Raw genomic sequence first — 22,137 nt, forward strand, 5'->3', positions numbered from 1 at the left:
GGCGATCATGGTTTCCATTTCTTTCTTATGGTGGGCATTCATGGCTTCCAGCATATTTCTGATCTCATCTATTTTCTTATCTGTTTCAACTCTAGAGCCTCTAATCATGTCTTTCACTCTGATCACCATCTCTGTAGTTATCTGGGAGATTATTTCTGTTTTGAATTTTTCTTGAGCCTCATGCGGTCTGCTTTGTTACTTCCTGTGCTATCAGTTCAGGGTGTCCAAGTGGTTGCTTGTCAGACTTTTCCACCTCATTTCCCCTAGAATTTCCTTTTTGTGGTGTGGAAGCCTGTGTTTGTGCCTTGCTTAAGTGTCTTCTCATTTTTGTTTTTGGTACTGTCCATGGTTTAATTCGTGGGTTGATATTTCAAAATTGCTAAATATAGGTATCTTTGTTGCTTGTGTTTAAAACCCTTGTGGAATGATTACTTTTCAGAGATGTCTTCCAGATATAGCTTGTTTTTGGGTTTGAGACTCTAATGACCCTGAGGCTATTTTATTTTCCTTATACCAGGAAGGAAAACTAATTAGATCAATCACAGCATGTTGGCCCAAATGACATAGTCAGCAATATCATAGCATCAAGCACAGCTTAGAAAATGACAATTTGTGGTAGTTATTAATCTATCACATTTAACTATGTGAGTTAAATTAAAACCGAGGAACAACCCAACATAAGTTTATAATGAATAAACTCTTCAATATAGCATCTTTCCCTTTGGGGTGGGGAGTTAAAAGGAGTTGGGGAGGGAGGGACAGGTAGAGAAAGAACAGGTAAGATTAGCGGCGAGGCCAGAAGACACAGAAAGATCACACAAACTCTAAGAAGTTGTTAAAGGCAAGAGAAGAAGGCAGAATGAAAGAACAAAGGTGTGAATAGAATCACCTAACAGCAACAGGGAGGCTAGATACTGAATTTATTTTCCTTTAAACCTAATGATAATCAAGAGAAGGAAAAAGAGAAGAAAAGAACAATAAAGGAGAAATCCAAATTCAGTGCAGAAAGGAACAAATGGGGAGATGAGGAGCAATGTGGGACAGCAAGAAGAAAGAGTGAGAGAGAGAGAAAAAGAAAAGATAAAGAAAAGAAAGAAAAGTAAAAATTTGATGAGTAGAAAAAAGTAAAAATTAAGAATTAAAAATAAGAGAAAAAAATTTTTTTCTTTTTTGCAAATAGCAAAAAATAAAAATTATGGGCCTCCTTCTGGGTATGTCTCTGCTGTCACAGTAGGCAACGTAGGAATCCGTGTGCATGTACGAGTCAATGAGTCTCAGCAAGCCAGCAGCAGACCAAGTACAGTGGTCTGATGTGCCTTTATTGTAGAGATTCTCTTTACTTTTCCGCTGGGCTTCAGTTTTCATCGAGGAGCCTGAGAAGCCCTCTTTCTGTTACTAACTTCTGCTCTATCTTGTGGCGCTCAGGACAAGGGTCTTTATAATCCCTTGTGCCTCTGTAGTGTGGGACCAGGTAGCAGAAAAGCCAGAAGGCCAGAGGCATCCGGGGGTTGGGGGTGGGGCACGGGGACGGACTGGGCATTGGAGGAGCCCGTGCTGCTAAGCGGACCTCACCCTGGCTTGGGCGGGGCCCAGGATGGCCGCGGAGCTTCAAGCTGCTTGTCTCACCAGGCTGGTCGCGGCTGGGGAGAGCGTCGGATTGAAAAAATATTTTTGCCAGTTTGACAACACATATTTATTGATCACCAACTGTTTGCCTGGTACTATTCTAAACACTTGGGATACGGCTAGTGTGATGCAGCTGACCTCTGTATTAAGGGGACAGGCAATACAAAGGTACACATTTTCTGTTATTGAAAAATATTCGGAGTAAATTAAACAAAGCCATGGCATGGGTAGGATGGTTAGAGAAATCCTAATGAAAAGGTAATGTTTGGGTTGACTAAAGTGACTCGGAAGGAGCCAACCACTGAAGGCCTGGGACAGAGCCTCCAGGCAGGGGCACCAGCATGAGCAGGAACACTGAGGCAGATATCAGCCAGGGTGTTTGGGGGGGGGGGGCAGTGGTTCAGAGCACAGCGAGTAAGGGGAAGAGTACAGGCTTTTAGAGCGAGAGAACACAGGCTTGATGTTCTGACTGCCCCTGGTTGGCTTTTGACCGCAAACCAAGACCATGGTTATGTCTCCCTCGAGAGAATGTTGCTGTTATGATCATAACAGTAAATAATGGTAATTATGTATACATCACTGATAATTTAAACAGTGAATAGGCCTTCTATAGAATTTATGTAAAGAAACTGATGAGGTGAAAAGTATTTAAAATAATGGATTTATGTGTTTAATAATTTATATTATCCTTTAAAGTAATATACTATGTTGCTAATTGTTTGTGCCTTTAAAATAATACACTGTGTTGCTAATTGTTTACAAATAATATTTATGTTGATTTCTCATAAAGGTTAAAAAGCTAAAGAGAGAACTCTCACAGATGAAGCAAGAACTGCTCTATAAAGAACAAGGCTTTGAAACATTGCAACAGTAAGTATAAAAATATTGAAATTGACTTTACAATAATTCAAAGCTCCCTAACTAATACAAGGAAAATAGAAGTACAGATTACATAAGAGATTTCTCAAACATAAAGCAAAAAGCTCAAAGCTTTGTACCAAAAACACAAAAAAGCAATCAACTAACAACAAAAAAACTTGAGAAAAATCTATATACTTTGAAATCTCTCAAGTTTTTCTTAATCATTGGAGACCTGAAGAAACCAAAGTGAAAAACAACTTTTTCTCCTGGACCCCTGCCAGCCTCTTCTAAAAAGGTAGTAGAGAACTAAGGAGATAGGCACAGGAAGACCTCTTCATGTTCTGCACTGGAAACTGGACTGAGGATACTCTATTGAGTCTCCTGTGACTGATCTCAAAAGAGCAAGAGAAAGTTTTAGGTTTCCACAAAGGAGCTTGATCCTCTTTCCTGTTTTCCTTCTATTCTTTCCATTTCAGTTGTCAAATCTGATAGACCATTGAAATAGTTTTAGGCTAGGCCAGATTCAAAGAAAATGTAGATGAGGGAGTGTATAGCACGTTCTCAAAATCACCACACCATTCCCTGACCTGGCAACTACTGCTCTCTCTGCTAATTAGACCCCCACCCCCCACCCAAACCATGAAAGACATGGTTGAGATGTTTTCTCTCCTCCTTGTTCCCTAGCCAGAGGCCTGTCATGGAGGAGAAGAAGCCTGTGGTTTTCACAGCCATATGACCACAAATAGGGTAGAAGATGTCATCCCTTGAAAGACACTCAGCTGTTTTTTGTGTCTTTCCCACCTGGCAAAGGCTTCGTGCCACCATTGGTGGTGTAGTGTGTCTAAGGCTTGCTTGATCAGTTTCAGGCAGATTTCTTTCTCATATCTCCCCAAAACAGCATCAAGGGAATGTCAAACTGCTCTCAGGAACCACCTCTGGAAAGTACCCAGCTTTGTTCCTTTTCTGTGTGCAGTGCTTTCTGTTTTCTGTGCTTAAGAAATTTGGAACAGTCCAAGGCAGCAAGGCACTACACCCTTAAAGATCCTGTGCATCACTGGCCAAACAGATGCTGATTGTTCTGTATGTTCTCATGGTGAGTTGTGTCTTGGGATGCCCAGTTACTATTCCTGATCACCAGACAAAAACATGATTTTAGTGTCAGACATTTGCTTTTATGACTTTTTTTTTTTTTGCTACTTGCCTCACATAATCATGATGTTGATGTTCTCTCAGATGCTTCCATGCTAGTGTTTCTCAAATCTGATTGCCTATTAATTTGGGGAGCTCTTAAGAAGTATCTGCCTCTGGTCTCCACCCCAGGCATGTTTTATGAGGTCCCAGGTGGTTTTCAAGTATTGCCAAGTTCTAAGAACCTAGCTCCGCTAAAGACCCAACAGACTTAGAGACGAGTCTGTTGTTTAGTAATTGTGTATCAGCATAAAGCAGGACATTGTTGTAGGGATGGGAAGAGAAAGCAAACTTTGAAGAGTGCCACAAAATATTTAGCCATGCATTAAACATTTTTATAGCACATGAAATTATAACTCACATCACCACCCAGGATTAAAGGTTAGCCAAACTTGCTGTTTTTGTTATGTTGATGTGACAGTGCTGTATTGTTTCAAAGCAGTTTGCTTGCAAGCAATTTTTATAGGAATCTAAGGCATGTTTAACAATCTGTCAATAACATTCCACAAGAAAACAATAGACATTTGTTGTAGAAAATCAGGCATTCTCTTGGAATGATTTTAATCCCTTGAACCAAGAGCAGAAGGATACCTCACATCAGAGACCTCTTCTGTTCATCTTAACTGTAGACAAAATAAAGCTGTTTTCATTCAAATGTTAACCACCTTACTACTAAAACAAAAATTATTGATTGAACCCAGAGACCAGACTTTTTAAGAACCCACATTCCTAATACTAGAAAGGGACTTTTATTTGTGACCATGACAGAAAGTACATTTTAGGAAAAGATTTAAATAGAATCCCATTGCAGGCTTTTGTAATTTTTCAAATATTCATAATAGAATATAATATTTTTGTTGAATCTGGAATAATAATGTAATTTAAATTTGGACTTTCATTTCATTTGATAGAATAGTTTTATGCTAGACGAACAAATATCATTTTATTCCCTACATTATTCATTTCAGTTCTGAAATGAATCTCAAATTTGACTTTGGCCTAGGCAGTAGTATAGCTTATTTGTGATGGTTACCAGAAAGATGCATATTTCTATTTTGCCACCTCTAACATGCTCTCAAAATTGGAAAATGGGAAGTGATGAAACACTCAGCAAGCCAAAAGCATGTACAGATCCTATGAAAATTTGGTGCTGGAGGTACACATTTTCCAAAGAAGGCATGCAAATTGAAATCTTTCACAAGAGACTCAGAAAGTAAAAATTAATTTTAGGGCACACACAAGCCAAACTTAAAACAAATTTAAGAAAAAAAATAGGTACTTCTTAAGTTCTTCTTAAGACAAAAAGCATAGTACTTCATTTAAAAAGCCATCAAAAGGCTCTGGGTGTAGCTCAGTGGTAGAGCATTTGCCTAGCACATGCAAGGCAGCTCTAAGTTCAGTACCCACCACACATGCACACACAAACATACACACACACACACACACACACACACACAGTAGAAAGCAGCAAGCCAGCAAATAATGCCCTTATTTTATTTTACTTTAAGACAGTTATGTGAAAAGAGAGAAAAGGTTGGAATAAGAAGTGGAGGAGAAAAAGGAGAATCGGGGAAATAAAGGGGGGAAAACAGCATTTGAAATAAAGGGGAGAAGTTCAAAGGGGGCAGAAGAAAGGGAAAGGAAGACAAAAGGGCTTGTGGGGAATGTGGAGTGTGATAACTGGTTACTCATGTGAGTCATGCTGTGGACCAGTAGATTAACGAGAAAAATTTATCTAGTTTTAAAACTTTTGGAAATTTAAATTAGGAGTCTGAACTAGTTGTGCTTTTATTTTTAAATATTAGTTTGTTTTTGAGCACAACTTATTTTTATTTTCAAATGATAAGGTTATTTCTGAATCAAAGATATATTTCATCCTTGTTACATTATGAGAATTTTACACAAATAGGAAGAAATTACTTGGGCTTGGAAATTCACTGATAGTTTCAGATACCTTTATTACTAGCTTTTTCATAATATCTTATAATTTCTGGTTTTTGCTTATTTGTTTTTAGTTTTAAAAATACTGTACACAGGGCCGGAGATTTAGCTCAGTAATGTCACTGCCTGCCTTGCAAGTGCAAGGTCCTGAGTTCAATCTCTGGTACCCATTTAAAAAAAAAATACTGTACACAAAGATGCCAAAATGCAATATTTGGAAATAACATCATTAATTTTATTTAATAAACTTTTGCCTCAACTGAATTGGTGGATATAATACCTAGAGGAGGCAAAATATTCATTGATACCTCTCTTCCCAATGTTCAAAGTATTTCACTGTTCTCATCAAATATTCTAGATGTAGTAGTCATAAGAACCCAAAGCTAGAATTTATCATTTTAGGAGAATTGTCCTACTAGCTAAGTGTTTATGTACTTTAGGGGCTAAATTTTTGCAGGGTTTCTGGCCTCAGTTTTTTCATTTTGAAAATGTAGCTTGGGAATTTCTAGGGGCCTTCCCCATCCTAAACACTATGTGTGTGTGTGTGTGTGTGTGTGCGCGCGCGCATCTGTGTGTATGTGTGTGTGCGTGCATTTATTTCTGTGGATTTGTTAGTTATATTTTATCATGAAATGACCTTATATGATCATTAATTTTATTAGGTTTTAAAGGCTTTAATTGCTTACTCAGTAGTATAAAGTGTTTGCTTAAATAGTACTTAGAGAAAAGTGCAAACTGCACTTGTTTGAGTTAATTTTGGTGGAGTGATTAAGATAGCATTGTTTTGGGCCAGAGATTTAGCTCAGTGGTTCTGATGCCTGCCTTGCAAGTGCAAGGTCCCAAGTTCCATCCCCAGTACCAGAAAAAAAGATAGCATTGTTTTGTTTTTTCCAAATTAACACCTTGCACATTGAAAATATGTATTAATTATTAAATGTTTTAAACCAGATGAACTCAGAGTCCATTTTCTCTGATGTAGTAGGTGCTGTTTCTCTGGAGAGTCTGTGGATAAGACCCAGATCACATCTGAGAATGTGTACAAAGCTGATGGCAGATGGGATAGAGGCTTAGTCCCACAAGTAGAACTCAAATTGTATTCCTAATGAATCCTGGACAACATTGTGGTTGGGGGAACTAGAAAGGTGACCGTGAAGAGAATGTTCAACTATTTTTTAAAAAGAATTAAATAACTTGATTGAGCCTTTCAAACACAAAGAATTAGGTTACACACAATCCTCTAGCCTTGGGTAGTGATGTAAACTGTAAGGACATTTGATAAGCAGATCTGCAGGGATAATAAATTAGCTCACTGAAGAGCTATTTACTCAGTGTGAATTGACAACACATCTGCCTTTCTTTTTCCTAAATGTCAACTTATTCAGCAAGGCAAGCAATTTTATCTCATCTCATAACTTTAATAAAAGTAGAAAAATGATTTTTATATATTGAGAAAGAAATTAGCATAAATCCAAAATATTTTAGGATACTCGCTAGGATAAATAATTATATATTAACCATTTATTAAAAGCCTATCCAGCTGCCAGCCCTGTGGTAGACTTCACACAGACATCATGGCATGTAAATTAGGTGGCCATTTATTGACATTTCTGTCCCACTATAGCGTTTGCTTCTGCCCTTTATTTGTGTCAGAGTGGAGATCAGGATCAGCTTGTGGTGAGTTGGGTTCGGCTAGCAGTAGGATCATCCAAACAGACTGAAGACAACAAGGCAGGTATTTGTTTGAGCCTGAAAGTGATTGAAAATGAACTAGAAATGAGGTAGGGGATGGGAGAAATCTTAACTGGACCTGATTAAAAGAGAAAAGAGGAGACACAATCAGCCTGTGTTGTATGAGAGTCATGAAGTAAAATAATCAGCCAACTAAGACAGTCCAAAACCGATTCCTACTGCTCGTTTAATTTGTACTGTGTCATGCTTTGATATTTTTCTTTTAACAGAATTGATAAAAAAATGTCCGGAGGCCAGAGTGGGTATGAACTTAGCGAAGCCAAAGCCATTCTAACTGAACTGAAATCTATCAGAAAGGCAATTAGCTCAGGAGAAAAAGAAAAACGAGATCTGATGCAGGTATGTTATGGAACATGTTAATCTTCCACCTTCTGAGGTTCCACACACTTCTCTAGTAGAATATAGATGACCACTATAACTTTGGCCCCATTTGTGCTGTGTCGAGCCCTATGGGAGATAGGTGATCACAGGCTCTGAGGCAGCCCAGCTTCTGATGTGCTTCACTGGAGGTAAACCATGGGTGTTCTTTGAGATGGTGGGTGGTAGAACCTAGAGCCCACAGACTGAGATTAGCAGGGATCTCTAAACTAGTGATCTGTAGCACAGGATACATACTTATAAGTATTTGCTATTGTCAGTGTTGTCTTTTCTGTAGGTAGATGGTCTGCCTTTTGGGCTGGGGCTACACAAGATGCTTAGAACAGCTTCTTTCCATCCAGGTGATTCTGAGGTGCAGCTAAGGATGGGGTAGGGAATGGTTGACCCAGCACGAAAGCTGCTACTAACAGGAGATCCCCTTGTTATTTCTGTGTAGTTTTCAACCTTGGGTCTTGACTCCCAATGACCCAATCTTGTGTATAGCAAAAACAAAGCAGCCATTCAGCTATCATTATTCTGAATATATATACTCATCAGGTATAATCAAGTTAAGGATGTCTCTTTCCTTTCTGCCATCTAATAATTATTACATATTTTGAGAATTAAGGATTTCTTTATCTAGATGAGTAACAATTTAGTATGTGTTTTTGAGAAAATGTTAGAGCCAATGGTGATATTTGCCTTTTTTAATAGAACCTCTGTATTTAAATACTATGTTCAACTATTATCTGTTGGCTTTCAAAATGTTACGCGAATACAGATAAATATTCTTAGGTCCGTATTATTTTTAATTTGGGGAATTTTGAAATAACTTGCAAGAAGAGATTTAATAGAAAAGACTTTAGTGAAAATAGCAAATGCTTATAAGTGCTGACTTTGTGCTAGACACTCTTCTAACTGCCTTACATGTAAATAGTTCACATAATCCTCACAACAACTTCCAAAGGTATTATCCTCAGCTTGTAGACAAATTGTGGTGCAGAAAAATTAAATAAGTTACTTAAAGTCAAATAGATGGTAAGTAGTAGAACTGGGATTCAAATGCAGATGGTCTTGCTCTAGAATATGTAGTTTTAACACATATACATACACATTTAACACATAATACAAGAATTTACTTGTATGTATTGTTTTTGTTCCACAATTATCCTACTGGTTAAATTAGAAATTCCAGAAATGCACACAGTAGTTCCTTTTTAAAAGAAGTTAGTGAAACTTGAACAAATGAACATTAGAACCTTATAATTCAATAATGTTGGGTCATCCTTGATTCTTCCTGAAAAACTTTAGATTCATACACAGCCCAGATTCAATTAAAAGATTAAATTCATTTCAATTACTAAAGTTTATATAATAATTAATTTTTAGATACAGAGATCAACAATAGAGCTGGAAGGGACATTAGATATCTCCTGTGACTTTCAAACCTCTTTGAGCACAGTAAAAAATATATTTTACATCAAAAACCAATAACGCACTCACACTTGAATTTCACAGAAATATGCCTTACTGGTGATGTACTCTGATTTTCTTTTCTGTTATCTTGTATTTCATTAAAAAAAATACTAATCACAACCTAATAAATTGAGTACATTGCTATTGCAGATAAGAAAAACACTAATCTTTTCAATTTACAGATGGAAATATAGAACAGATTGTCTAATATCACTGAAAGATTTCTTTGTTGTTTTCTGTAATCTATTATTTGATGTGTCTATAAGTTTTATCTCATAAAGCTATTAAAAGTTAAATATTTTCTTATCATGGAAAGTTTAAAAATCAGGATTAAATACTGGTTCTTCATATTGATAATCATGAGAGCCAGGCATGGTGGTGCACACCTATAATCCTAGCACCCAGGAGGCTGAGGCAGAAGGATCAATGCAAATTTGAGGTCAGCCTGGGCTACATAGTGAGATTGTCTCAAAAAAATAGTTGATATTAATATTACTGTAGGGCTTACTTTTTCTTTTTCAAAAGGCAAATTAGGTAAGATTTTCCTTTTAATTCTTTTACTTGTGCATATCCTCCCTCTAAACCCATCATGTTTGACTTGGATACCAGTAGGAGGCACATTACTTTGATCATTCATTTTTAGCAAACCAACTACCACTATCATAGGCAGTGCCATCTAGGAGACACATAGATAGGCTTAACTGAGGCTTAGGCCCCTCTTTAGCAACTTGTAGGCCTCAGTTTCCTAATCTCTAACATTAACGTGAACTGAGTAATCTCTTGGGTCCTGTTCAGGTGTAATAAGGCAAAAATATAAAAGTCTTGTAAGAAATTGTCTTATATCTAAATGAGAGATTGCTTGGAAGTATTCCATTTTCCATAATTTATATTGCATCAAGTGGGTGGTTCTGTATTAGTCTGAGGCTGGGTACTTTATGAGAACAGAGGCTTATTTAGCTGACAGTTTGGGGGCCTTAAGAACTGTGCAGCCCCATTGGTTCAGCCTCTGGTAAAGGCCCTATTGTGAATGGCATCACAATAGTGGGATTGCATTTAGAAGAGATCACATATCAAGACGGGAAGCCAGAGAAATTCAGGGACCATGTGTGCTGTTTTTTTTATAAGAACTCACTATCTCAGGAACTAACTAGGATCCCTCAAGAACTACATTGATCTCTTCCAAGGGTGTTACCCCCTCTGACCTAAATATATTCCACTGACCCTACCCAGAATTCTACTACCTCTGAACATTGTCACACCAAGGACTAAACTTACAGTAAAATAACTTTTGGAAATGAATTCAGACCATATCCAAACTATAGCAGGTTCCTATTAAAATAGCATCTTCTTAATGAAAATTTTAGAAATAGGAAATGCATGTATATATAGGTACTATTATTCACAGGAAAATGCTATCTTGGGAAAGATAAGGCAGCCTGTTTGATATGATCTCAGATACTTCCAAAGTCACATCTGTGTATGTACAAAATTATGTTATATTCTTATTTTTAAAATAATATAAAGTGGTAAAGGATTTAAAATGATGGTTTTATTTGGTGAGATTAGCTCTTACCATTTAATTTTATCTGGTGGAGAATGTCTTCTTACATGTTAAGTTTTATGAGATACTTTGTGTTTCCTGGACAGAGTCTTGCTAAGCTGCAAGAGCGGTTTCATTTGGATCAGAACATTGGCAAATCGGAGCCAGATTTGAGATCCAGTTCTGTGAATTCTCATTTATCTCTTTCCAGACAGACCCTTGATGCTGGGTCACAAACAAGCATTTCTGGAGATGTAAGTTATCTTATGTCATTGGTTGGCCTGGTGCTGTCCATGATGGGCCTTAATGACAGTATGGATGGTGAATTAGCACAGGAGCTAGACACATGGTTTGCATTCTGGCTGTATGCATTCAGTATTTTATTTTTGTAAAATTGATTTTAAAAATCATAACCTTATCTTTTTGTCAAGGTGCCAAACACATCAAGACTTGCTCATATGAATAGCTTTGTTCACTATTGAAAGGCTAGAGATACATGAAAATTTAACTTATTCCTATTAATTTTAGAGCCTTAGAAATTTAGGTTAGGTTGAATGAGCATTAAGGCTAATGAGAAACAGAAATATGCCTTTCAAACCTAATAAGAAAATTTCTTTTTGTAAACTTGAAGTTGATTATATGAAAGTGTTTAATTTGTGATTTATTGCTAACATTTGCAAATATTTAACATGGCTTGGATATTATTAACTATTTTGCTTTTTCCCTTTTAGAATGCCATTAGTAAGTATTTACCTTTCAGTAAGTTCTCAGTTATTTTTGTGTTCTGTTATTCTTTGAAGTAGGTGCTATGAAAGAAAAATAGCTAGAGATCAACAGTAGGACTTACTTGTTTAAAAATTAATTTTTGAGATTATTTAGTTTACATTTTGTACAGTTGGAAGCTAAATGATGGAAATTTTGGCTCATAAAAGCAAAGAAATCAGTTCCAGTTCATAAATTTTATTGACCAGTATACCCTTCATAAACTTTTAGATACCAGACACATTTACCTGGTATTTTTGTCTTGAATTTAATGTGTAGAGAAAGTAATGTTAAAGTCTTTGCAAAGCAGATAAGCTTGAATTGAAAAGAAATGTTTTGCCCCTACTGAGACTATAAAGTGTCTTTTTAAAACTGGTGCTTTTCCATTTCAGTACCATTTTCTTGAGCTTTTTAATTACTTGCACTTCCTAGAAACAAAAGCAGTTGACTTCATTCATTAACAGAGTTAATTGACTTTTTTCCCTTTGTTTTTACTAGATTGGAGTGAGAAGTAGATCAAATTTAGCTGAAAAGGTCAGGCTAAGCCTACAGTATGAAGAAGCCAAAAGAAGGTAAGGACAGGGGAGCTGTTTTGTTCATGGTCAAGCTTTGCTTTCTTTTTCAAAGTTAATCTTTACTCCTGTGGTGACATCTGCTGGGTGCTCCCCATACTTTCTCCCCAAAGTTACCCTTGGTATTTTGGCATTTAAGTGTCTCTCTCCTTCATTTCCCCTCCCATCCAAGCTGAGGAAGAGTAAGAAGAATTAATGAGAAGTGTGGGAATAAAATTGACTCCTTATCTTCTGGGATATAAGAAGCTTTGAGCTTATATAATACTCCCCATTAAAAGGGAGAAGATTCAGTCCTCAGATGGAGGAATGGCTCAGGCACAAGACTTGATAGCTGTTGAGTTCTGAGATAAATGTCTAGGAGCATATCCATCTGCTTCGAAGAGAAGTCTTACAGCTAATGTCCTTGAAAGTGCTGCAGTATCTGCTCCAGTTGACTTATTTTAAGGAGGAAAAAAAGTAATATTCTTATTTCCCTCCTTTACCTTGTGAACTCTTATGAACCTCTGTGCTTCCTTTTTCTTACTTCTGTGACTCTGCTAGGGTGAGACACAAGAGACTTCACCATCCTTATCTAGTAGATAGATTGTTTTCATAATATAGCACACCTTACTTGTTTGGAGGGAGAAAGTCACACTGATATAGTTGATTTGATTACTGTGCTTTCCTTATAAGAGCTTAAAAATGCTATTGCTTTATTATTTAGGAGACATTGGGGGAAAAAATTGCATTGTCATCCTGCAGGAGACCAAGGAATTTATCGTGTTCCCCTCTGTGAGCATGAAAACCAACTAGGGTTTCATGGGTTCCTACCATAAATAAAACCATCAGATATTGAAGTACTATATCCATTACAGTGGTACCTCAGTTCACAAACTTGATATTTTCCACAGTTCTGGAAAAGATGGCTACATTCCTGTTCATGTGGGAAAGGTGGCCTTGATTGTGTTCATCACCCAATGCAGAGGTCACAGGCAAAAACAAAATTTTGCTATATGCTTCTGTTTGCTTACCAAATTGTTCACAAACAAATGCATTTGTGAACTGAGGTACCATGGTGTTATCGGTTATGGTGAAAATGTAAAAGTAATTAACCATAGTTCTTAGTTTATCTGGCTCTAACAAAGTCAAATAAATATCATATTTACCAATATTTATCCTATAGCAGCCAGATTCCTTGGTTCTGCTGTGGACAAAGTCCAGGATTTATGTCTGGTTTTTCTGAAAGAGAGTGACCATAACTCAGAATTAACTTTGGAAGACCAAGCCTTGTGCCCGTGTTCTAATGGGCTTGACTTTTCTTCCTTTGGGTCAGTGTGAGTGTTTGCTTTATTGTGGCTGCTAACAGTTAATTCCATTGGAGCTTACCCAGCACTTCTCTTCCTGTAGTTCCCAGATGTCTCCTCATATTTTCCCCCAGATTTGGTGTACCTTTTTGAGATCTACCTAATGTCTAATCACATAAATAATAAATACAAGCCTTTCTTTATTCATTACACTTTCATTCAGTTGGTTAATTCAGTCAGATCAAAACTTAAAGACATTGGTTCTTTCCCTGATGGTTGCATTACTGTACTATTTGGGGTTTTATTTTAAAGTTACTAGTTATGCTCATGAGAAGATAACTCTCAAGTATACATGCATATGTTGAAAATGCATTTTCCTCCTCAATTCTGAATAAGAGGTAGGTTGTGTTTTTCTAAAACCTTTTTTCTCCCCCAGCCTTTGTTTTTTGTGCTTAATGAAGCTAATAATATCATGCTTATTTAGCACTTTGATGATTAATTTTCCAGTACGTTGAGACAGTTGTTTAGGGTTTTGTGGTTAAAACTGAAGAATAGCTGATGTTACATCTATCATAATTGCATATGGTGGGTAAAAATGAGAAGAATACTACATATGCAATGCCATTCTAAGATATAAATTTTATTTTAAACTAAAACAAAACTTATGGCATAAAGATGTAGATATACTTCTATCTTTGGTCTTGATTATTCTTTTATCCTTTTTCTTCCCTTTTACAATTTCTTCCATCCAAAACATTTTAAAATTCTTTTCTGTGTGCTATAACAATATCCAAAGCAATCATCCAGCATTTTAAAAATAGAGACGTAGATTTCTTGTGTCAATATCAGTTGTGTTCACTGGATACCTGGGTCTTGTGATTTATGGTCACAAGAGCAATGTGCCATTTACCTTGTGTAAAGTCCTTATTGTCTTCACAGTGCCACAGAGCAAGTTAATTAACTCAGGTGGTTCAAGACATTCATGTTGAATTGGGAATTATATTAGCATAACCATTAATTATGGAGCTGTATTCATAGTGAAGTCTGGGGTTAGGCAAAATTATGAAACTAGTAAATTTACCCCTAGTGTCTCTTCTTGCTGTTCCCCCAACAGCCAAGGCCCTGATGGGAAAGAGACTTCACAGTATGAGGCTTAAGGAGAGTGTGGGTGGGAGGAGGCCAAATCCGGCTCCCTTTTCTTGGGTAACATGAAACCTTGGTGAATTGACTTTGCTTTAATGCAAGTTGACCAAAGCACTGCTCTCTTTTCCTCCCATTTTCCTACCCTGACCTGCTAATACTCTAGGCCCTACTGAACTACCCTGGGGATTACCATTTTACTAGGGAACAGCATCTTGACCCAAAGGAACAAAATCTGTAATCATAACATTTTGGGCATTATTTACCTCAATTTTTTTGAAAGGCAAGCACCAGGGCCTCCTCCTCTCCTTCCACATAGGCAGTGACACATCAGGGCTGCCTACCCATGACCCCTAGAGCACTCTGCTTTTGAGGCTTCCATGTATTTGGTGCTTATGCTTTTGGTAGATATGCTGCCTACTCTGATAAGCTCCAGTTGGGAAGATCTGGACAGCAGTTCCACCCCAGACTTAGCTGGCTTGTGTGTACCTTTCTCAGGAGTTCTAAGTTTGTGTATGTGTCTTCTATATATTTCAGTATGGCCAACTTAAAAATTGAATTGTCAAAGTTGGACAGTGAGGCCTGGCCTGGGGCACTGGATATTGAGAAGGAGAAGCTGATGCTAATTAATGAAAAAGAAGAGTTTTTGAAAGAGCTGCAGTTCATCACTCCACAAAAACGCACACAAGATGAATTGGAACGCCTGGAAGCCGAAAGGCAGCAGCTAGAGGAAGAGCTGCTTTCTGTGAGAGGCACACCTAGTCGGGCTCTGGCCCGGAGGTATGATTTCTTCCTGGGAACAGGGCACTTAAACTTGTGCTTATAGCTTAGCTGATGACATTTCCCTTGGATTTAGAAATCTCAGTTACGTCTGTTTTTAGTGGTTGGTGAAACAAAGCAAAAGGACTTTCTTTCTGTAGAGCAATAACGCACACCCTCCTAGTTCCCCACAGTATCAGGTCCTCTGTGTTTGTTAGGAATGTGAAATACCTGTGACAGATGTCGAATAACTAAAGAATGTTGACATAAAACCAGGAATGCAGTACATAGTTGACTGAGTCTGATAACAATAGCTATAAACTATTGCACTCTGATAAGAAAGATTATATAGACTGTTCCAGGTACTGTTGCTTCCTATTCTGGGTTTATTACAAGAATATAAAAGTTCATTGCTTCTAATTTCAGTTTGCTCCCTTTGATATCTTAACAGGTCACAATGTTCCTTGGGTTTTGTTTTGTTCTTTTTTGGTTTTTTGAGACAGGGTCTTGCTATGTTATTTGGGGTGGCCTTGAACTTAGTATGTAGCCCAGGCTGGCCTCAAACCCACAGCAATATTTCTGCCTCAGCCTCCCAAATGCTGAGATTACAGATATGTACCACCATGCCCACTTTTTTCCTTAGATTTTGTTTGTCAGTCAAACCCTCCTCAGAAGCAAATGAAAATGTAAATTCAAATAATCTAAACAATTTTCTTATCTTTCTATGGGAAGGTATGAGTTGACTAATCTGAAAAATCCAGTCCTGTAAACAGATTAGTTGCAATGTTAAGCAAAGGGACCTGTGTGTGTCAGTTTGAGTCGAGCACATCTGCATCAGAGCCCTGTGTCCAGGCCTGCTGGCTGAATGTTGAGACATCTCTTTCAGAGAGAGTCTGTAGCCCTTCCAAACTACTACACATCCATCCTTTAGGTCAGGGAGTAAGGATCAAGAGCAGGAATGAAATTTGCAGTGGAATAATCTTGAGTGACCTTGGAATAAATTTAAAACATGCAATCATAATTCAGTTTCCTTCTGCTTTTTTTTATTAATTATAGGTTTCTTGCCTTCTAATCCCTGGTCCTCAATAAGTGTTTAGTATGTGTCTACATAATACCAAAACACTTAAAAAGTGAGAGGGAGAAGGTAGAAATCTCTGATGTTCTCTATTAAGTGGTAACATTTAGACTTCCACACTCTTGAGTTTAAACATTTGGAAAGAACTAATTTTGATGAGTTAAATGATTGAGCAGAATAATATATGGCTACAGCATCACTACTTTTGGGAGCATCAGCAAGTATCAAGAGGAAAAGCCTCCATGGACTGTCTTCTTTGACTGTCTTAAGTAATTTTTATCATTGACGCCATTTCCCCTTTCTTTCTTCACCTCTTGTCTGATTTTTTTGTCTAGTGGTGCAGTGGAAGGGTCAACCTAAGGTAGGTATAAGCAAGGCTGGCCAAGGACTCATCTGACTCATTTTGACAGGATCAAAAAGTGAGAGCAAGAAGACAAGTGTGAATTCAATTGTTTTTCTTGAATTCCTTTTCTGTATTTAAATAGTTTAAATTTACAGGATAAAAGTTTAATAGTTATGTTGGTCAGTTTTCTGTCACTGTGACAGATACATGAGAAAAACAAATTAAAAGAGGTGTGATTTCATTTGGCTCATGGTTCCTGAGGTTTCAGTCGATAGTCAGCTGGCTCCAAGATAGAAACATAGTGGAAGAGCATGATGGAGAAAAGGTGCTCACCTCATAGCAGCCAGGAAGCAGAGAGAAAGATGAAGAGGCAGAAAAGACATATATCTTTCCAAGGTACTACCCAGTGACCTACATCCTCCAACTGGGCCCTACCTCTTAACAGTCCATTCGGCTATTCACTCATCACTGGGTTGATGCATTGGTGAGGACATGAATCTCTGGAGAGCACATAATATTTAAACCTTAGCAGTAGTCTCATCAGTAAATGCAATGAAATGGGGTAGCTTTCGTGTGGTAATATGTAAAACATTGGTGATAGTATGTGTATTATGTAATCTATATAGTATTTAATAAATGTTATACACAGTCATTCCTCACTATCCATGGAGGATTGATTCCAGGAACCCTTCTCCTTATACCCAAATCTGTGGGTGCTCAAATTCCTTGAAAAAAAAAGTACACAGGGCTGAGATTTAGCTCAGTGGTTCTGCCACCTGCCTCAGAAGTGCAAGGTCCTGAGTTCAAGCCCCAGTACCAAAAAAAAAAAAAAAAAGTACACATTCAGTACAAACACAGGAGTTTTTCCCCCTGAATATTTTTGATCTGCAGGTGGTTGAATCATCTAATATAAAATCCAGGGGTGTGGAGAGACCCCCCCCAACCTTTTTTGCTTGCTACTGAGGATTGAACTGAGGGCTTTTATACAGAGCTATATCCCTACCTCCTTTTTTATTTTTTCATTTTGAGTCAGGGTTTTGCTGAGTTAGACTGGCTGGGTGCAAACTTGTGATCCTCCTGCCCCAACCTCAGCCTCCCAGAGTTCTAGAATTACAGACTTGTATTGCCCTGCCCTGCTGAGAGCCCTGTATTCTAATATGCTGAGTCCATCTCAGCACTTAGAAGACCTTATAGGTAACCTTTAGATTTGTACTGGGAGATAAAAATGTGTGTTCATTTGTTGTAATCAGCATTTATAAGTCTGGTGCCTTTTTTTTGAGACAGGATCTCACTGTGTTGACCAGACTGTCCTTGAAATCACAATTCTCCTTCTCAGCCTCCCAAGTACCTTGGATCAGAGGCTCGTGCCACCACACCCAGCTCTCACTTGTCCTTTTTATTAGCCTACCAAAAATGGCTAATGAAGTAACATTGAAGATATTGTTTGTTCTTAAGTGCCTAAACTTTGACTTTTATAATTTTGTTTACACATGCATAACAGCTGTCAAAATTCCAGCAGAAACAATAGGTTGGAACTCATCAGGAGAATGAGTTGTAAAGTACTTATATAAAATAATAATATATATAGTGAGATCCAACTATGGGATTTGTGTCATCTGGCAAATAAGCAGTGTAATAGCCCCACTAGTTCATGATGCATGCATGGGCCTATCTGCCATGATTAGATGTTAGCTGGAAGGGAAATGTATGTATTTTGTATTTGTAATATGTTGACTTTGTGATTCATTTGGAAGTCAAGCCACTTAGTATTACAAATAAGTTAATACTAATTTCCTTCCTAGAGTCTGTGGTCAAAGGCAGATAATTATGTTGCAATGAAAGGTTGAGGGACTCATGCTTTCTTTCTTGATCAACTTTAAAAAAAAGTCCTTCCCCCTAATACTGGGAATTGAAGCCAGGGCTTTGTGCATGCTAGGCACTACCACTGGGCTACATTTCCAACCTTCTTTTTGTTTTAAAATTCTATTTTGAGAGAGAATCTTATTAAGTTTTCCAGGTTGGCCTTGAACCCGTGATCCTCCTGTTTCAGTCTCCTGAGTAGCAGGGAGCCACCATGCCCAGCTCAAATTAAAGTTTTCTCACTCCTACCATTAGTTGCTGAGGCTCAGTGTTCCTTCCACGTGTCCTGAAGAGCAGAACCTACTGCTGCACTGAGCAGTGAGTTCTTTATTTTCCAAGCAGAGACAACAGAGTAGGGCTTTGGATGTGTTAATGGTTGTCCTTACTCCCATCTTCTGTCACTTTCATACTATTCACCCTTTGTTGTTTCTTCCTATTATATGTATACATTTCTGCTTTGCTTCTTGCTGCTGTTAATCTAACACTGGGGCCTTAGAAGGGAAGAGAATATCTTTATAAGCAGTGTATTTCCTTAGTGCTATGGCAGGTGGTGGCCAGAGATACTTTTGGGAAATAGAATTCACTGTGTAAAACATATATAACAGAAAGAATTGCATAGCACTAACAGCCTATCTCTCAATTTCTTCTTGTTACCTAACAACTACCAAAGAAATACTTGCTGCATTGCCCCAAATTCTCCTGTTTTCCATTTATATTGTGGGTTTCTAGTTATTTCAGGGGTACCTCGTGCAAGATTCTGATTCATCCCTGAATTGTAGTCCCTGAAGGTGCCAAACTCATATGAATTTTCAGTTACTGTATGTGATCCTACAATGTCCAAGCTGGGTTCCCATTTCCACTGTACAGCAGTGTCCCCAACTCAGGGACAACAGTGGCTGAGCGCGCCATCTAGTGGCAGTAAAGCAGGTTGGGAAAAGTGAGGGAGGCTCATTGTAAGGGTCATCAGGTCAGAAGAGAAATGCTCTCAAGTGAAGTAAGTCAGCAAGTGGAAGTCTTCTCACCATGCCCACATTGTTTGTCTTCTCTTCATATAGTTACTAACATTCCTCAAATTGCCATTCTATAGTTGATAAGATCTTAAAGCTCCTTATTTTCTCACAAATTGGGAGGGGGTTGCCTTGTAATTACCAATACCTTAATTGTTTCTTAATTATTTAAATATTTTTGTCTTTGCTTCTGAAAAAATTTTGTAAAGCAAATAGGTAGGGGTATGAGAGCCCATTTTTTGGTACTAGGGATTGAACCCAGGGACTTCACATTGAGCTCCATCCCTAGTCCTTTCTATTTTTTTGAGACAGAGTCTTACTAAGTTGCCTATTCAGCTGCCATTTATCTTCTAATGGAAAGGGACTGCTTTCTTCTGTGGAGATCATGAAATTTTCCCTAGATTCAGAGTTCTGAGTACAGGAGAGGCCAGGCATGTCTCTCTGCCTCAGTGTGCCAAGGAAGACGTAGGAGGATATGAGGCCCTAGATTTTACAGAGGGCTTAAAGGGGTGTGGAGCAGCAAGACTAGGGGGAGGAATCTTTTAGAGGCAAAAGTGAAAAGACCCTTTTTCACCATGAAGACTAGAAAGCAGACTTTAGAGAAGAGAGACAGATGTGCACCTCTTGAAAGGGCTGGTGTCAATTAACTCAAAGGAAGCTTAGGAAAACTTCAGTTGCCACTGGGAGAGATGGCTGCCCTGCTAGAGGTTTTTAAGACTCTCCTGGCTGCTTTCAATGGACTTCTTTCAGTGACACCAACAAGAAGCCTGGCTGGAAGAGGCAGACAGCTGGTGTCTGCCTTCTGGGACTTAGAATTGTATTGGGGAGCACAGAAGTCAAGTATCAGTTCAGAGTCAGCCTGAAAAAGCAGAAAGAGCAGCCCCTGAGCATAGCCTGGTTGAGGGCAGAGAAGGGACCATTCCTGATGACAGGGAAAGAAAACTTTAAAACTTTATTTAAAACTTCAGGATGAAGCAGACATTTCAGGATTAAATTCTATGTTATACCGGTGCCTCCTTAAAACAGGAGGAAAAGGCCTTAATTTAAATAAAATAAATATTTGATTTTAAAGTATTTTAAAAGTGTTTCTCTTGCTTCTGAAGACATGAATTTTAGTATGTTAGGTTTGTTCCAGACCTTTGTGTATCTTCTAATTCAGTTCATCATCTTTGTGTTAATCTTTGTCCTGGTTTTTTTGTTTATATTTGAGATTTTAAAATAGACTGGCCTCTTTTTAAAAACGCACTTATGAAAGCTGTGAGTGAAGAATTTATCAAGCCTGATGTATTAAAGAAAGTGGCAAGAATTACTTTTTTGTTTTAACATATAATGAAATTGTGTTGTTGACACATCAAAGGGATAGATATCTATAAATAAAATATGAGTGTGTTTCCTAATTGCCCAAGACATACATAACATTTCAAAGAGGTTGGAAACCAAGGAAATTTTATTTTTCTCCAAACAAATGTGGCTAATTTTTATATTAACACCTTGCAGGGCATGCTGAGGCTTTGAACAAGTATGATTTGTTTTTATCATCTGTGGCGTGCTTTTACTTACATTACTTCATTTGATCCCTTTAACAGCCTTACCAGGTAGATGCAGGTGGATTGTAATCACCATTTTACAGATAGGAAAGGTGAGACCTTGATGTGGTAACTTGCCCAACAATGTACAGCTAGTAAGCTGCAACTGCTAGACCAGGAGCCAAGGTGTGCTTATTCCAAATCCCATTCCATAGCTCCCTTGACTGCACTGCACTGGCTGATTTCAGTGATATCTAAAGATTGTCAGGTGATACAAACTATCTTTGTGCAGGCTCTTAGTTCCATGAGTCCCTGTGTGGTTGATATATTTTTAAATGAATTATTTTTCAAGATACAAGTCCATAATACTCTAATTTTTAAAAATATAAAAATCCACCAGGGATTTAGCTCAGTGGTTTCGCTGCCTGCTGCGCAAGCACAAAGACCCAAGTTCTATCCCCGGTACCCCCCCAAAAAAAGAAATCTTTTGCAGTTGAATGTGGATAAAATTTTATAATAATCAAGTGCAGGCAATAGGATGTTCTATAGCTGAGAAAAGAAATCACATTGAGGTCTTCTTATTTAAACAATTAAACCCACATTAGTCTACAGTAGCAAGATAGACAACTTTTTTTAATCATTAAAATTCTCATCAAATTACGATTAGAATTTTTCATCATAAAATATTATTTTGGAACAATCCTTTTTAAATTCAATACTTAGGGCCAGGGATTTAGCTCAGTGGTGCCACCGCCACCTGCCTCACAGGCACAAGGTCCTGAGTTTGATTCCCGGTACCAAAAATATAAATAAATAAATAAATAAATATGAAAAACTTAGGATGACCTTTTATAATTCTTTATTATTGCTGTCAAATGTTTTAGTAATATGAAGCCAAGTTATAGACCTGTATAAGGATTTTACAGTCTTTGTTGAGTTGTTTTGTTGTCATTATTGTTTTCCTTCTTACTATGCTTCCCTTACTCGTAGGACTATATTATTTATCCACTTAGGAAATTTTTACACTGTCAGCTTTTTGAAGTTCTCAGTAGAGCTGGAGTTAGGGCATAAA

General features: G+C 37.7%; 1 protein-coding gene across 4 annotated transcripts in view; it reads left to right on the forward strand.

Moving 5' to 3' along the window:
* The window catches only part of Wwc2 (WW and C2 domain containing 2), a 229,320-nt gene that overhangs the window by 152,269 nt on the left and 54,914 nt on the right, over positions 1–22,137 (forward strand). For 3 of the 4 annotated variants that reach the window (XM_021264966.2, XM_021264967.2, XM_004852978.4), the window contains exons 5-9: positions 2,417–2,496; positions 7,575–7,704; positions 10,846–10,992; positions 11,999–12,072; positions 15,033–15,275. In XM_021264966.2, coding sequence (XP_021120625.1) covers positions 2,417–2,496; positions 7,575–7,704; positions 10,846–10,992; positions 11,999–12,072; positions 15,033–15,275 — 674 coding nt within the window. Of the gene's footprint in view, positions 1–2,416; positions 2,497–3,400; positions 3,581–7,574; positions 7,705–10,845; positions 10,993–11,998; positions 12,073–15,032; positions 15,276–22,137 lie in introns of those variants that run through there. The other variant, XM_021264969.2, reaches the window with a different exon arrangement.

This window comes from Heterocephalus glaber, unplaced genomic scaffold, assembly GCF_053883595.1.
Source record: "Heterocephalus glaber isolate CG9 unplaced genomic scaffold, H.glaber_assembly_v1.0 deba00001461, whole genome shotgun sequence".
In the NCBI taxonomy this organism is placed as follows: domain Eukaryota; kingdom Metazoa; phylum Chordata; class Mammalia; order Rodentia; family Bathyergidae; genus Heterocephalus; species Heterocephalus glaber.